Consider the following 18225-nt stretch of genomic DNA (forward strand, 5'->3'; position numbering starts at 1 on the left):
AAGGAAGAGTCAGAGGGAATTGGAAGCACTTGTGGAAGATGAACAGCAAGAACCAGATGGGTGGTCTTTCAGAGACCTCTGAACTCTGGACAGTGTGTTGGCATAACCCCTGACATTTTTTCACTGTAGTGCAGAAGTACCACAGTACTTGAAGACTGCAATTATAGTACCCTTGTGTAAATGGGGTGGGGGTCAGAAAAAATCCAGATACTACACACCTACTTGAAACCAGTGGCATTGAGGTGGATAAATTCCTGAACGGAATGCTGGTAGCATTTCTAGAGAACAACTGTGTGTGTCAGAAACTGACGTGGGTTCGTGATCATTTGATGATTGATGGGCAAGTACGAGTATATAGCCTAAATGGACTTCAGCAAGGCCGCTGACTCGGTCTCTTACAGAAGCTTGGTAGGAGAATTGGAGGGAAGGTAGTATAGGCCAAGACTGAGGAAATGGATAGCTGCATGGTAGGGCAGTGGTCTATCCTGAAGGGGCAGGGTCAAATAGTAAAGTGACTAGTGAAGTGATTCAGGTGTCTGTCCTGGTTCAGTACTCTTCAGTTTGGATGTCATTGGCATAATCTTAGAAAAGAGAGGAGGATTTGTCACTTAAGTGTTAAGAGCAGCATTACAGAATCTAGCGTTTCCAAAGAGGATTTGGGAAGGATGAACAGGTGTACAGAAAAGTGGCAGTTGAGATTCAATACAAACAAATATGATATGTTGCACTTCTGCCCCAACAGACATACTGTGACAGCTTTTCCAGCCTTTTGAGAAAAAAACATCTCTAGATGTTCTGTTTCAGTAATGTATGATCTCCCTAAATTTTATGAAGGAATGAATTGATCAGAGGCAAGTCTATCATAACTGGGTGTATGGAAAGCAGTACAATTAAACTAAAACCAGTTTATTGGCTGACCTTATTTGGTAGAGGGAGAGCTTGTCTGTAGTTCTTGTGACCAGGGGTTTGTAAAGGATGGAGTGAATAGATCAGGATACCTTGGCTGAAAGGATATGAGGGAACTTTTCATATAAAAATGTCCATACTTCATTTCTGTGGATGTGCACATGTGAAAGAGGGCACAGAAGAGAGAAGAATGTGCATTAGTACAGCTTCCATAAGCTTTAGTATCCAAGTAAATCTCAGTGATATAAATCTAACAGCTCCTTGCGTAGTACCATCTCGTATCTAGTCAGCTATGTTTTGTACCCTGGTGAGAATGGGTGGGAGCATAGACACTGGGAAGCTATCAGGCTTGAGGTCAGCAGTGGAGCTTTAATTGGCTGTGTTCTTTGTTGCAGCCGTCTCTCATTTTCAGAGGGTGAGACTCCAGGTCATGTCAGTTGGGTGTGTACTCCCATGAGAGAATAGGAATGCAGGATCATTTGCTGTTAGAAGCAGAAGGCGCATGAGCACGTCTTGTGTGACACATGACTAATGAGACTAAGACTGGCGGCTGCTTATGTTTGCCAGTAGAATAAAGAACTGTATTGGTGTTTATATCCATTTTTAAACCAGACTGCTTAAAAGGGTAGTTTTGGTTTTAGGTGGATTACCTGTTGATTTTTGTTTGGAGATCCTCTGGACATGAGAGGGTTAGTTTCAGTAATGCCAGCTATTAGTTTCATGTCTGTCATAAAAATGCAAAACCTATTTTAACATTTTAAGTGCGGCAGAAGTATTTAAAAATTGTCCCTGATTTTTGGGCCTGTGCCGCTGCCCCCCCCCCCCCCCAACTAAAAAAAGTCATGCTATTTGACTATCTAGAATTGAGAAAAGAAATTGAGAAGTGCGATTACTAGCATGATTGCATCACATGGGCATACTGTCCCAACTGAATGAATTTTTACCATGTAGTGTCTTTTGCTTTCTGGTAGCTGGCTTGTCCCTGGCTTACAAAATGTTGGTTGCTTTTCATCAAAGACCATTAAGGTTTCATTGCCAGTTGGCTGCTATTTCTTACCATTTGGCTCATATAAATTATACAAGGCTTTTGCTGTACCTGATGGTCTATAAAAAGTACAACTGCATCATTAGTTTTATCTTACCACATTGTAACTAAAATAAGTTATATCTTCTATAACTGTATATGTTCAAGCAAAAATATTTTAGTGCAGACAAGCACACATTTAAAATAGGTAGTTCTTTGCCTTAACTGTGGTTAAGTTTATATTGTGTTGTACAAGATAGTTACTTGGGTGTGTCATCCTGAAAATTTTTATAAACTCATGTAGTATTGACATTTTGTAGGCATGATGTAATTTAATGTTAATCTAGACATTAAAAGCTGAGTAATTGTAACATTTGTTTAACACTTATTTTTAAAGTAAGTGTAGTTAATTTTGGAGTAGAATACAAGTGTCATCAAAAACCTAAATAATTTGGGTTGTTATAACGTGCATCTTTATATGTATGTGTAATATAAACATGACATTTCTTTATTTGCTTTTCCCATTAAAATCAAGATATAGTAGCTCCCTTAGCTTTTGAATGTAGGAATGTCAAACTATTAAGATGTGGCTGCTAAGTTATAAACCACAATCAATGGACAATAGTCAGTATTTAGAGTGTGTCATTTTAAAAATAGTCATCAATAAAGGTGTTGCGCTTTAGCGGCTTGCTTCCCACCCAAGTAGTGTCAGTCAGACAAGATGGTTTGATCCTGTGAATTGCACAGAAAAAAAACTTTGTATATGGGAGAGCAAGCTTTTCCATACCCTCCTTATGTATGTGAATGTCAGTCGTGCACCATGTGAAGGTAAGAATAGTAATAGCAGTATTGTGGAGGTACAAAGAGTACTCGCAGTATTGCTAGCTCTGGTACATAGGATAAGCGCAGAAACTTGTGTGATGCACAGCTTAGGAAGTTCGGATCAGTGAATCCACATTTCCAGGAGATAGTTTGACATACATCCAAACTAATTGGGACCTAGCCTAGTTCGGATAATCAAACGCAACTGAACCTGATAAAAAATCTTATAAAATCTTATTTTATTTTTCTGCATGGTGAAATAGTTTTCAACCATTCAATGATTTTTCACACACAAGCTGGCTACAAGCTCAAAAAACATGCTCAAGCAAATACGTATAATGTTTACATATTCAGACTTTGATTTTTCCGACCCGAAAACTTTGGAAGGCTGGTTCTGATAATTGACATTTCTGATAATAGTAGTTTGGATAATTGTCTAATGTGCCTCTGCCAAAAGGCCTTTCAAAAGTCAAAAAATAACACCAACAAAAATACATCCCATTAAAAAATCAGACTATAAAAACAATTGAATTAAACAATTAAATAAACCAATTCAAACTCCGTGACCCATCCCATCATTTATCAAAATACTCTAATTGCATTCTAAATTTAAACCATTGGGGTCAGGGTTCCATATTTCAAGATAAACTCTCTACCCTTTGGTTTGATGCCCCTTAAATGTTCTAAAAGCCTGTATCTAAAGGTCCTCTTAGTTTCTCCTATATAAAAAAGCTTACACGGACACTTCAGGGCATATACCTCCTCTTCTGTACTGCAACTATACAACTCCCTTGGTTATCTAAGATGAGCCCTGTCCACTCCTCAAAAGGGGGGGGGGGGGGACACAGAAGCAGTTCATCCTTTGACATGAAGCCGAGAATTCTTTTGTTACCCATCTCTAGTTCCAGGGAGGACAAAAGGCTAATCTTTAGTACTGGAAACCATGGATTTCAGTGAAGCTGTTTATTAAACTTGCATCATATGGTGACTTTATAAAGGGGTTTTGTCCTTGCTTCTCCAAGATACTTAATTATAGCTGCAGGGCTTAATGAATACAGTCTGCCACTTTGTTATGGGGTTTGCTCCAGAGAGGGTTCCTTTTATTTTCACTGTGTAGGCACAACTTCAGGAAGAATCCTATATTGCCATTAGATTTGCCAGACTGTTCAGTTTTGTGGAAAAGACACTGACTGAGGGAAAAAAAAATTCCAGTGATTGGATTATTTGCTGCTTTGCTGATGGCACCATTAAGATTTACTAGAGTGGCTGTTGTCACAGCAGCAGGCATTTTTAAATTGCATATTTTCTCCATTAAACTTTTCTTATCCAGCCGGGTGAATTCACTGTGTCCCATTCCTTCCTCGACAGTTTAGGCTTGCACCTTATACTGGTTCTTACTACTAGGATAGGCAGAAGTCTGAATGAGTGATGGTATTCTGCCTCAAGCACAGTCATATTTAGAAACTGCGCGTTTTCATCTTATCCTTCTGGTTCCCATTTGTAACATTGCCTATGAAATTCAAACAAAACAGCAGCCTATAGTTATTCCTACAAAACTGACAGCTGACCTACATATGCTTCCACACACGCACTAACTTTACCATACACTGCTCATTACATGGTTTCCCTGCAGCTCTTCATGGCCCTTTGTTGCAACATCCAGCCTCTACTGGATGTCAGTATTACTACAGACTAGGCTTGCCCCATCCTCAAGATAAATGAGGTGACATCTGTTCCCTCCCATTCTCTCATCCGACTGCTGTAGCACCCAGCCCACCAGGTTGTCTGTCAGTGATTTTTATGTCTACACCATGGATCCAGTTAGTCTTAGTTGCAGTCTTTGGAACTCTGCATGAACTGAAGTTCTCTACAATTCCATCCAAGTTTTGCTCTCATGAATGTGAAATTGGAAAACACAATTGCTTACACCCCTGTTCATATAGAAGGATCCAGGAAAATCATTTGACAGGCTGTGTGAAATATAATAGATGTACAGGCCTAGCTTTGTAAGGCAACTTGAAGTTGTAAATCATGTCAGTCTTTGTGGCACCTTTTACATGCCTAAGGATGTGGATGCTGCATTGTGTGATAGTACTGAAGTCGCTAATCACTAACCGCCCTTCTGTTAGTTGTCACCTTCATTGTTGGCTCTGGAGTGGTGACTATTAACAATGAAAACTTAAGGTTAGGCACCATGTCATGCAGCATGTGGTTGGTCTGTTTTCCAATGTCCAAGGAAAGTGGTCTGCTTTGGAGAAGAGCTGTCTTTGTCAGTCATTTGGAGTTGCAAGCAGCATTTTTGGCAATAGAAGTTTTAGATTCAGAGTTTCTTGAGCCTCTTTTAGGTCAGCATATGGTACCTCACTAAATAATGATCACATGGTCTTGCTCTACATAGGGTTAGTGCAGGTCTGGCTGCAGGGTTGAGATTGAGTATTACTCTAACAGTTCGTCCTAGTTGTAGACCCACCAAGGAAGGTGGTTAAGATTCCCTTGAATCATGAGATACTCTCCTACCATCCATTTGGATTTGAACAGCTCCACCATACACTGAATGCATAAGTTGCCATGAAATTGGGTATATCTTTGAAGCAGTATAGCTGCCAATATACCTTTTCTCTCTCAGCAGAAAGTATGGTTTCTCCTTGGCTGTGGATGACTGAGGAATGTAGTTGCATAATGTTGAGGTAAAGCTGTCTGATAGTGCCACGATATAACATGCAAGATGTCCTTCAAGGATGCATCTGCAGTCCTTACAAATGGGTAGTCCTGTCGTCAGGCAGCCCTTCTGTCGGCCGGATTCCAAAGTCTGGGTCTGGCTTCGGCTGGTGTCGCGCTTCACCCGACGTCATAGCTGCAGTTCTTCTGGTATAAAGGCATCAGCCGACGCCATTTTCCTCAGTCTTTCTTGCCGTGTGGCGCCCGAAGCAGAAGCTGTTCGCAAGTGCCGGTCGGTCAGAACCAGAGATTACTACTACCGAATACTACTTCGAAGACTTCTAAAAAGCTAAGTACCCCGTTGGGGACTCTTTCTTGCCTCAGCCGATGTCAGAAAAAGTGAATAACTGTTTAACTTGTGGGAAACAAATACCTCATAAAGATTTCCACTCTTACCGCTTACCTTGTTTAGGCCCAGTCCACGACGTAGCAGCTTGTCTAGCCTGTGCTTCTTTTAACCGATGGACGCTTAGACGTCGGTCGGAATTTGCAGAACAGTTTTTCGGCTCTGATTTTGCTTATATCATGCCGTCGGATCCTCCGACTTCACAAATAACCAAAAAACGCAGGGAAAAGGACCGACACTCGCGGGTTAAGCCAACCACGAGTGTCTCGGTTTCGGCTGAAACCGAGCAAACGGTTCTTCCCCCAGCCGAAAACATGCCTTCTACCGAGGCCTCTTCTATCCTGGTGGAATCGGCTTCTGAAATCCAACCTGCAGTTGTGGTTTCTCAGGAATTATCAGATACTAATCCCTTGGATATTTCAACCCCTGCATGTGGAGCTGCTAGGCCTCCTGCAGCCATGTCTATTAAGGCCTTTGCCAGGGCTAAAGCAGCCAAAGCTTCAAAAACGGTGCCTGCCAAACCCCCCTCTCACAGGCCCAGCACCAGTTCCCATATGCTTTCTTTGGCTGAGGATCTCATTTCTTTAATTCGTGGATCCCAACCTCATCCAGACAGGACCTCTCATCCACCTCCAGAGAAGAGGCCTAGAGCAGAGCCCCCAGAGCCAGTATCCACAGATGATTTCTCTGATGACTCAGAACATACAGACCCTCCTGAGGCTCCTTATTCCCCTTACGAAGACTCTGATGCTGAAGAGTCCATTCCTTCAGCCTCTCCACCTGAGGAATTTTCCTTTGGGGAAACCTTGCATGCTATGAGGGAACAATTTCAGTGGCAGGGCCAAGATTTCTCAGACTCCAGAAAAAGGCTTAGAACCTTTTTACATTTGCCACAGCATAGGCCTTTAGCTATACCTCCAGTTCTTTCTGTTGTAGATGATGCTTTTAATGATGCTTGCACTGCTCCTGATTCATTACCCCCGGCCCCTGCTAAGCCCGATAGGTTCTACAGGGTCCCGGACACTCCTCACCATTTATACAAGGCTCCTTTTGCAGATCCAGAGACTATCTCCCAGGGCCCTAAAGCTGTAGCAACTACATCTACTAAAAACCCCCTCCCCTCTGACAGGGAATCCAGGTCCTTAGAGAGATGGGGTAAAAAAGTTTACACCTCTGCTACTTTGTCAGCTAGGGCTTTGAACTGCCAATTTCATATGATTCAATATCAAGAGTTTATGCTTGACCAGTTAACTAAAAAGCTGTCCTCTGAAGAATCTTTAGATAAGAAATATGTTCAGGAAATGGTACATAACATACAGCAGGTTAGTAACCATTCTTTAAAATGTGGCTATGATGCACTGGAGGCTTCCTTTAGATCAGCCATGACTGGCACAGTTATCAGGAGACATGCATGGTTGAAAGAGCAGGCATTACCAGACCATGTCAAATCAAAGCTTTTGGATGCACCCATGGACAAAGTCAATTTATTTGGTTCCCCTGCACAGCAGGTACTAAAAAAGATGGAAGAGAAGGCGAAATCTGTACAAACAGTGAAAGATTTCTTACAGGTTCAACCTCCAAGGTTTAGCAGGAACTGGCCCTCCAAGAATTGGTCCTTTCCGGACTCCTCTAAGACACAGAGAGGCAGGAATAGGCGTTCAAGAGGCAGAAACCAATCCAGGGGTGCCTACAGGGGACGCCAGTGGCAAGGTAACAACCAGTGAGGCACGGACGCAGCCACCACCACTACAACAACACAATCAGTGACTTGGCTGTGGCACCGCCTACCAGGGAACAATTGGAAGCACCCTTAGGCGGAAAGCTAGCCTTATTTTCAAAGAACTGGCATTGCATCACAAGGGAAAAATGGATTTTGCAAACTATAGACCAAGGTTACAGGTTCCATTTTCATACTCTACCAGGAAAGAGAGGAATGCCAAACCTACCACCTACTCAAAGGGCAGAAGCTCTAAAGCAAATATCTCAATTATTAAGAATGAGAGCTGTGGAAAAGGTACCATCTATGGAACAAGGAAAGGGATTTTACTCCAGACTCTTCTTGGTACCAAGAAAAGAGAGCAAATGGAGGCCTATTCTCGACCTGTCCGCTTTAAACACATTCCTCATTGTTCCAAAATTCAAAATGCTGACCCTACAGCAGCTTCTTCCCATGCTGGGCAAGGAGTCTTGGCTGGTAACTCTAGATCTCAAGGAGGCATACCTGCACGTCCCCATACGACCAATTTGCAGAAGATACCTCAGATTTCTTGCAGGATCAGAGCATTATCAATTCTCAGCATTGCCCTTTGGCTTATCTACTGCGCCCAGAGTGTTCACGAAATGCCTGGCATCAGTAATTGCTCATTGCAGACTTCAGGGGATCCAAATTTATCCCTACCTGGACGACTGCCTGATACAACGGACAACAAAAGCAAGCTAACAGAAGACTTACAAAGAGTCATTTACCTGCTGCAAGCCCTGGGATATACAATCAATATAAAAAAGTCAAGGCTGATTCCATCCCAAAGAATAACCTTTCTGGGTGCAGAGCTGGACACATCAAAACAAATGACATTCCTAACTGCAGAAAAGAGAGAGCAACTACCTCTCTACTTCTTGGCATTAACAAAGCAGAACCATCTAACTGCAAGAAAAGTACTGCAAGCCCTAGGCTTCATGGCATCCTGCATAATTCTTATCCCTCATGCCAGACTGCATATGAGAAAGCTACAGTGGTACCTAAAGAATTTGTGGTCCCAACACAAGCACAGCCTAGAAACCAAAATTCCAATAATCCCATGCCTGAAGCAAGAGTTCCTATGGTGGGCTCAGGCCTGCCAATCAAACACAGGATTGCCCTTCTGCAACAGTCAACCAAGCCAAACCATCACGACAGATGCCTCAGACCTCGGTTGGGGGGCACACATGCTGGGCAAGTGCATACAAGGCTTATGGACTCAAGACCAGCTGCGCCTGCACATAAATCTAAAGGAAATGCTGGCAGTAAAATTGGCAATCCAGTCATTCAGACCATTTCTCCAAGAAGGTCAGTTGATGATGAGGACAGACAACACCACAGTTATGTGGTACATCAACAAACAGGGAGGCACACATTCATATCCTCTATGCCGGCTGGCACTGGACCTATGGGATGTGGCTCTGAGCTACAACATTCAATTACAAGCAATTTTTGTACCGGGAAAAGAAAACATTCTAGCAGACATATTAAGCAGAACTACCACAGATGCCCACGAATGGATGCTGCATCCGGACATCTTCAAAGCCATCACAAGAGAATGGGGTTTACCACAAATAGACTTATTTGCATCCCCACTCAATCACCAGCTAAAGAAATTCTGCACAAGGACGTACCACCCACTTGCTTGGAAGGTGGACTCCTATCTTTCAGTTGGAAAAACCTGACAGCATACGCATTCCCACCACTTCCTTTGATGCACAAGGTGCTTTTGAAGATCAAAGAGGAACGTCCAAGGATCATTCTGGTAGCTCCAGACTGGCCAAGACAACATTGGTACCCATTGCTGAGGAGCATGTCTCGGGAACAAATATGGGCACTACCCCTGATCCCATTGCTGTTAACACAGAACAACTACAACATCCTGCATCCAAACCTGAAAACTCTGCAGCTAACTGCCTGGAACATTACATAAGAACAATTAACCCAAATTTATCCCAAAGGGTTAAAGACATAATCCTTGAGGCTCATAGACCTTCAACAAGAAAGAATTATGCAGCAAAATGGAAAAGATATCTCATTTGGAGTACTGCAAAGGGAGAAGATGTGGCACTGGTAAACATAGCCAACATCCTGGAGTACTTGGCAGAGCTCTTCCATACAGGCCTGTCCTATTCTTCCATCAAGATACATGCATCCGCTATTTCAGCAGAATACAGCTTGGATCCTCCTGTCTTCTCACATTCTTTGCTCAGACAGTTTCTGAGAGGAATTAAAAATGTAAAACCTCCCAGGAAACCACCATTGCCAGCATGGGACTTGAACTTTGTGCTAGAAAAATTGACACTTCCTCCTTTCGAACCAGCAGCAACAGCAGAATTACAATACTTATCCTGGAAGACTGCTTTCCTGCTGGCAATCACCTCAGCAAGAAGGGTTTCTGAACTACAGGCATTAATGGCAGTGCAACCCTTCCTGATCTTCCATCAAGATAGTGTCCATGAGGACAAATCCTACATTTATGCCTAAGGTGGTATCCAGACTGTCTTTAAATCAGGCTATCCACCTACCTACATTCTTCCCCAACCCACAGAACGGGGGAGAAAGACTGCTGCATACCTTGGATGTACATAGACACACTACTACTTGGACAGGACCAAGTCCAATAGAAAAACTGACCAGCCTCTGGTAGCATATGCAACAGGAAAGGAAGGAAAACCAATTTCAAAACAGACAATCTCCAAATGGATAGGAAATTGCATTAGATTTTGTTACTCCTACCATGGAAAGAAAACTCCAGAGAACATCAGGCCTCACTCCACAAGGGCTACAGCCACTACCACAGCTTTCTTACGAGGAGTGGCTACCAAGGACATTATAGAGGCTGCTACTTGGACCTCCGTGCATACATTTGCCAAGCATTACAATTTACCTTTATACTCTAGATCCCGAGCAGGTTTTGCCACTGCTGTTTTGCAAGGGATCCTAACTACACCATAACCTCTCCTTTTTTCCTCCTCCCCTAGTTTAGCTATGGTATTCTACCCATTTGTAAGGACTGCAGATGCATCCTTGAAGGACATAGTACAGTTTTGTACCTACCATAAATGTAGATGTCCGATAGGAATGCATCTGCAGTCAGGATTACCCACCCACCTTCCCCTCTGTGGTACTCCTAGGGTATTTGCCATCCTTCAGCTAGCTTGGGGGGGATCTATTATGGTGTATTTGTTTGTATATATGTACATTCATGCTTATTTTATGTGTTTGCTCTCTACTATTTGGAAACATTGGCATTTATCCAAATTTAGCCATCCAAGAGGGCACCTGGCATCTGGGGCAAGAAACACTGAGGAAAATGGCGTCTGCTGATGCCTTTATACCCGAAGAACTGCAGCTATGACGTCGGGTGAAGCGCGACACCAGCCGAAGCCAGACCCAGACTTTGGAATCCGGCCGACCGAAGGGCTGCCTGACGACAGGACTACCCATTTGTAAGGACTGCAGATGCATTCCTATCGGACATCTACATTTATGGTAGGTACAAAACTGTACTTTGTCAGTACTGCACAAGACGACACTATATACCAATCACAGCTCAGATCAAAATCAAGACCCTGCATAGAGTTTGTATGAGTATCCTATGCAAACAACATATGCCTCCTAATAATAAAAAAGTATTGGTAATCTCACAAGCACACAACACAGGCGGCACCTACCATGAAACTTCTGGACTTGGCCGTTACCAGTATGGGGCTGCTTTGCTCCATACCAATTGGCAAACTCCCCCCCCTGGTCAAATCAGACCCACAAATATGTCACTTTCACCCGAAAGACTGAATCTTGAAGAGTCTAATACCTCGGTATTCAGAGATTATGCCAAGACTGCTCTCAAACTGAATGATGTCCTGGCGAAATTCATGTGCCTCTCCCATGTTGACTACCTCACTGCTAATAGAATCTTTTACCTCCAAATGTTATGCACATATGGAAACAGCTGCATAGACCTGTCTCCCTCAGAAGTAAATACAGTGCTAAATTAAAAAAAAAAACCTCTATGGTGGAACCCAAATATTAACAGGCTGTAAGATAAACAAAAATGCATTGCATTCAATGGGGGAAACCTAGACCTCAAGATACCAATAACACTTGGTAAACTTAAGAAACTCTGGAACCAGATCATATTGGTCAAAGCCATATATGTGGTAAAAAAGCCACCCAGATGACTGATAACCACAAAGTCTTTTTAAACTGTTGTAAATTTTGTTAAACAAAATTACTGTGCAGAGCTAAACATTAAAGGGTACACAGGGAACATAACCAATATAATGGCAGGCAAATTTAGTTCAAACTTCACACCACTCCCTTACTCCCAGATCACAAACCTGCATTTGCTTGCACCCTATCCCAAAGTCTAACGAGAACCAAGGCCTCAAGATGCTGTCTAAGGCCATGAGCACTACTACTACTTTGGGCAGGATAACATACTGGACTGCCTACTGGTCAACCTGACATGACTTGTCAAACCCCTTGCAGAGGTTATTCAGTATGAGCTACCAAATAGGCTTCATGCAAGATGAATGGATGACAGTAGCAGTCATCACTTGTTCGAAGCTGGGGTAACAATGGACCCATGTTTAGACTTAACCTGACGTGCTTCATCTGCAAGGCTATGGTAATGATCATTATGGAATTGCTAAGAATATGGCTAACCACCAAATTCTTGATCCTAGCCAGTTTGATTTCAAGAGCAGGTCCTGTCTACTTAACATTCTGACATTGAGAAGTTTACTGAAGTAATGGATGAGGGCATATTGGTGCACATTACTAATTTAGTACTTGCAAAGGCATTTCACAACCATCCCATGCTATGGTATTGGCCTCCTAGCAAAATGTAAACCCCTATGCAAAGTATTGCATAACAAATTCATGCACACAACCCAGGAAATTAGGGTGGGAAGCTCTACTTCCTCCAAAAGGCCTGTCACTAGGATTGTAGCCCTAGGTTCAATCCTTGGGTTACTCCTCTTTGGTGTTTATTTTTGGAGGTCCGTGTAAATGTTTAAGGATTTGGCTGACTAAGTTTGTAGACAACTGTAAACTTGATGCCTTCATTAACTCCTCAGAGGGTACTAAAATCCTCCAGAGGACCTTTCCCAAACAAATAGCTGGTATCAAAACCATAAACTAAAGCTAAATTCTAAGAACTGTAGAATTGTAAGCATATCTTCCCTTGTAACCATCACATTGACAGTGCGCCCCTTGAAAGTTGATTCCCATAGTTTGGGATCTAGAAGTCTGACAATTAACTTTCCTTTGATTAGAGCAAATCCTTTATTGCACAGCTTATGTCTTTTGAAGATATGGTGTCCAGATTTAGGAATGTATTCATTCCTATGTACTCTGATCCGATCAGGCTGATGATTGAACAGAGTCTGAATTTGGTATATGTCTGCAGAAGCACTTCTTACAAACTGAGTGACCACAGTGCTTTCTCAAAAAAAAAAAAAAGGCAAGAGACTAAATCACACTATGCAGGCTGTCTTATCAGCCTTGTTCTCTTGAGTATCCTTGAAGCTACTAAGGGGGTGACCTCTGCCTTGCGTATAAAGCCTCAACAGACAGTATCCTGTCAGACCTATTACACATTTATAAGTTCAATGGTAGGATACCCATTCAAGGGATATCAGTCTCTTTTGCAACATTTGGATTAATGGATGGGAAACAACACATTCACCCCTGTCACTCCTGGATAGGCACAAGTAAATGTCCCAACATATCCTTGTTTTTCCCATCTCTGAGTTATTCGTACACAAAAAATAAGGGCTAAAAGCTGCCATGGGAATGTAAGGTTTGGCTGCTTAAATCCTCTGAGATCAGTAGCCTTACAAATACCTATGAAAAGTCAGGTTTCAAATGCCTGTTGCTCTTTTAGTGCAGTGTACATGGCTGTGTTCACTCTTAAAGGGTGCACAGGCCATGACTCCTGCTCATGAGAACTTCAGAAAAAGGCTAACCTATGGGAAGAAAGGATAATCTCAAACTCCTGAAGAAGGATGTCTTCCCTTAAAACAAGGTAAGAATGCATTTATTTTCTAGTGTTTAGTGTGCTGTATTTTCAGGAGACTCTGTTCTGGCTCCTGTTTCCCAACTAATTTTGATTCTCCTCCCATCTACGTCTCAAATGTTAATGTCTGTCAACTAGTAAGAACACTTCATTAAACCATCTGAATAGAAATTGACAAATATTGTCTCAATTCATCTGCTGCAAAAAAAACTTTCCTGTAGTAATATTTTAAGGCTCTACTTTACATATGCTAATAGTTGCTAGCATAGATAGGGCAGCGGGGGGCAATTTCCCCAGTTGCAAAGTGTAAGGGGGGGTTGTGTGATTAGACATCCATCATCCCAATTGTGCTAGAAAGCAATACTGGCTTTTAAAAACTGATGTTGCATTTGTGGTCACACTTGAGCACTAAATCATTGTGTGTGTGTGCTCTCTAAACTGTGGCACCTGCTTGCTACAGTTTAAAAGTAAAAAAAAAAAAAAAAAAAAAAAATGTTTAAAACTAAATCTTGAGCGATATAGTGCTAAGTGCAGGCAGCGTATAAACTGTAGCAAGTGGATAAGAGGGGGGTGTCATGCATTTGACCACCCAGTTGATGTACCATTTGAAGGAATGCTTGTCTCTTTTTTTTTTATCTCTCTCCACTTGAAGACCTGAGGAGGTGGGGGTGCTAGTTCCTTCTACCAGCACATGGCACTGACTGAGCCACCTACACTTCTGCTGTTAACATTCATGTTGACTGCACTGTTTGTTCACTGGTGTTGCAGAGCTTCAAGGTGTTTGGTTATACATTTGTTAAAATGTGGAGAAAAAATTAATCTTTCAGCAACATTCAGGGTTTAGTTTAGTAGAATTGCTCATTGATGTGACTTGTAACTGTTTAAATTACTGAAGGGCAGAAAATAACTGACCACTTTTTTTTTTTTATTATTCCAGATACTGATTCGGCTTAGTAAACTTTGTGTCCAAGAAAATTCTTCTGTCAGAAAAAGCAAAAAGCAACAACAGAGGCTATTGCGGAATATGGGTGCACATACTGTGGTACTAGAATTGTTGCAAATACCATATGAAAAGGTATTTATATTCTGTGTTCTATTTTTGTTTTATGACCATGGACTGATACAAGCACATTTCTGATACTGTAAGACTTGTAGTGTTAAAGCAGTGAATATGGTCTTAAACTTTTGTAGCAAACTTGAACAGTTCAAATAAGATGCAGATATTTTATGGATTCATGTATTTGTTTCATGGCTCAGACTTTGAGGTCTAATTCTAAATATCCAAATTATTTCTTAAAACATGGAGAGAAGTCAACTGTGCAGCTTTGTTTTACATCTTCCTTAGATTCAGGATTCAGTATCCAGATTCTTGATTTCCAGGACTGTTTAAAAAGTAGAAAAAGGAAATAGTTTGCATTCCAGACAATGGAATAAATGAAGCATATCATAATAGATAAAGCAGGGTTTATCTTACACCCCTCGCAAAACCTTTAGGCTTTGTAGGAGTGACATTTTATCCCATCTATATCAACATTTCCACAAGTCTGACTCCTTCCAGAGTCAATGCTTCCCATATCAGGACGTCTTAATCCTATGCCAAAAACCTCAGTTTGGCCCTGAGGCTTCCCCTCCCCCCTTTCCTATTCAACAAAATAATGCTCTTATAAAATTTCTTATCCATGCATTCTGTATAGTGGGAGCCTTGGCAGACCTCCGTATTCCAATGGCAGTTTTCTTTTCCATCAGAATAAGAAATTCCATCATGGAGAAGTGTAATTTTGCCTACCCCTTTGTAAATTCCCTGCAAAAGCTGCAGTGATAATTCCAGCCCATTCAAATGTATTTTAATTGTCTCTGCTGATCCTTCTCAAAAGTGAACAACTTATAGCATTATCAAAGAAATTTAGTTTTTGCAACCCCTTTCACACCTCTAGCAAATAAACCACCAGAAATGTTGTGCAACCTAATGGGTATATACAAATATGAAGACATTTGTCTCCAAAGATGATGAATTTCTTTGACTTCGCAGCCCATACTGGAAGGGCACAAGGCTACTCTTAAACTCAGGAGGATAGCCCGGTTCCATCATGACACACACATAATGGATATTCATTTGGCTGGATGTTTTGTTAGTGTAAGTTGTACATAAACAATGGGTACAAAACCATTGATCTAGAGTTCAGGATTACTGGAAGGCTCATTGGATGGATTGCAGTCTATTGAATTCACCCATCATAATTTTATATTGTGTATAGTCAGTAGAGGGTTTCTTCAAATTAATCTTTAACAGAGGAAATTTTGCAGGCCAAATAGAACAATTCAGTTGAAGTGATCTTAATGTAAGTAAAAATTCCATTTTCAAGTCTGGTAGGAAGAGGGAAAAATTCCACCTTCCCCTTTATGCACCCAGTCTAACCTTAACATACATGCTGGAGGAGAAAGATTTGTCAACCAAGCTGTGGTGTTTCTTTGATTGGGTGCAGTCCAGCTGTGTGATTGAAACTTGTATATGCTTCTAACATTTAATATGGTCAGCTTTTAGGTCCAAATGTCAGCGTGATTATTCACAATGTTGCTTGCCCCAGGCCTGATTAAGGTTAGAGGTTAAAATAGACATTGCACACTGTATGGCATAGCTGTAAGACGTGCTAGTACTTCCTGATTAGTTTTATTGGAATACCAATGATCTGTTTCTAGATTCTTAGTTAAAATGTCAGCTACTCTTAATTGTGGGGGAGAGTAAGCCTCAAGACATACTGAAAATAACCTCCCTATTCTAGGTGATGGACTTCTCAGAAAACCCTTCTACTAATTGGACTGCAAATGCAGTAGAAATACTATTAATTTAAGAGATCAGAGGTACAAAGTTGCTACATATTTAATGTTTCTTGCAAATTTATATTTCTGTAAATGCACAACACTTATTGCTATAGTGTCAGATTTTTTGAAAGCATGAAAAAACTTGGATCATTAGTTTAATATTTGTAATTTAAGAAAAGGAAGATGAAGAATGCTTCTCCTAAATTTATTCAAGTTTAAATGCCCAGAAAGTTCAACCAGTCAGGAAGATTTTTGACTAGCTTAATTTTGGCAAAGACCAAAAAGCATTATTTTTGTGCAGGGGAACAATCCATATGTTAACCACCTTCAGTTTGAGTATTCCTCAGTAGCAAGGAAACGCCCAAAGAAATGGTATCCTTCAGGCACAAATACAAACTGCATCAGCAATGATGTCTATGAGGGACAGAATTTGACTCAGCCCTGGGCAGTTGAATAATTCTAAACCTAGTGTACATTACATATGACCATGTGTGTGAGTTTCCAGGTCTAAGCTATTGATGAGTGCACCGCTTGCCCGTTGCTCTTCATTAAGGCCTTTTCTGGCTATTTTCGTAAGTGTATGTATGCATACACACATGGATGCTACACGTATATATAAAATGCATCCATGTTTTCTTTATTGTATATCCCCCCCCAAAATGCAGTTGGGTTTTATTTTATTGCAACCTACGTGAATTTTTTTTTTTTTTTTTTTTTTTTTTTTTTTGGTGGTAAACTTTGGATGTTAACATTTTTGGCCCTGGCCTAGTTCATTTAAGACATGCATTGTATTTATCAGAGTAAGTGAAGGCTACTTGCTTCACCTGTTGTATTTCTGAATATTTTTTATTCTATTCATGATTGTTTGAAATGGATAAACCTGCTAAGTGCTGCTGCCCTTTTTTAGTGGCAGTCTGGATCAATATCTGGTTATACAGCTTGATCAGCTCCATACTTCTGGAGCTTTGTGGAGTAGAACTCAAGACTTAAGATTAAGGTTAAGTCGCTTAAACGGTTAAGCCTGAATCTTCCTGCCTGACACGGAGCTCGTCTGATACTGCTAATACTTGAATACTTATTCATTTATTCCGACACTAATAACACAGCTTAGATGGTTTGTTTTCTGAGTGCCAAGTTTATTTACAGTTCAGTGCCACAAGACAGTAAGAGCCTAGCATTCACTTGGTGTATGGCAGGAATCTAATCCCAGATAGCCAGATCATTTGGCAGAGGGATGAACTCTACACTGTGACATAGGTGATCTAAGTTTCAGTGGCTCAGGTGGCTATTGGAGCTGGTTGAAGAAAGGAGTGATGCAACTCTGCCAACTCGCTCCTTTTCCCAGGGATGTTGGGGGTGTGGGAGAGCATGTCATGGCTGCGTAATTCTATGGTATAGTCCTAGGGGACCAGTAACTACATGGAAACTGTGGCTTTGAGTGGTTCCTGAGGAGTTGGCTTACAGGTTCAGCAGTTGAGCAATGCACCGCCACCGGCATCCATTGTATACCGAGGTCTGGGGCAACTTATCGATGCACTGAGGAAGTTGGTGACTAAAAATTGATAACTCCTAATCTCAGATGGTTACACCACTGTCCATTGCTCTCCTCTGAAAATGAAGAACTGGTGGTATAGAGCATTAATCTTAGGGAGGCTCTGTGGTCATGGAGGACAAAAAAAAATTAAAAAAAAGACTAATCCCAAAGGGGCATTCCCACATTCAGTCATGTACTGTATCCACTCCTGCAATGTAGATGGTTATCAGGTCACCTATGACACATGTTTTGGGATGTGGAAGGTGTCTGGAGTATGCGGCAGAAGCACTCT

General features: G+C 41.5%; 1 protein-coding gene across 1 annotated transcript in view; it reads left to right on the plus strand.

The window, feature by feature from the left end:
- Positions 1–18225, plus strand: part of ITPR1 (inositol 1,4,5-trisphosphate receptor type 1) — a 2510606-nt gene that overhangs the window by 1069019 nt on the left and 1423362 nt on the right. Inside the window, exon 26 of the mRNA XM_044076407.1 lies at positions 14517–14654. Within this exon, the coding sequence (XP_043932342.1) occupies positions 14517–14654 (138 nt within the window). The remainder of the gene's footprint in view (positions 1–14516; positions 14655–18225) is intronic.

Source organism: Protopterus annectens, chromosome 7.part0, assembly GCF_019279795.1.
Source record: "Protopterus annectens isolate FY-2018-M chromosome 7.part0, PAN1.0, whole genome shotgun sequence".
NCBI lineage: Eukaryota > Metazoa > Chordata > Ceratodontiformes > Protopteridae > Protopterus > Protopterus annectens.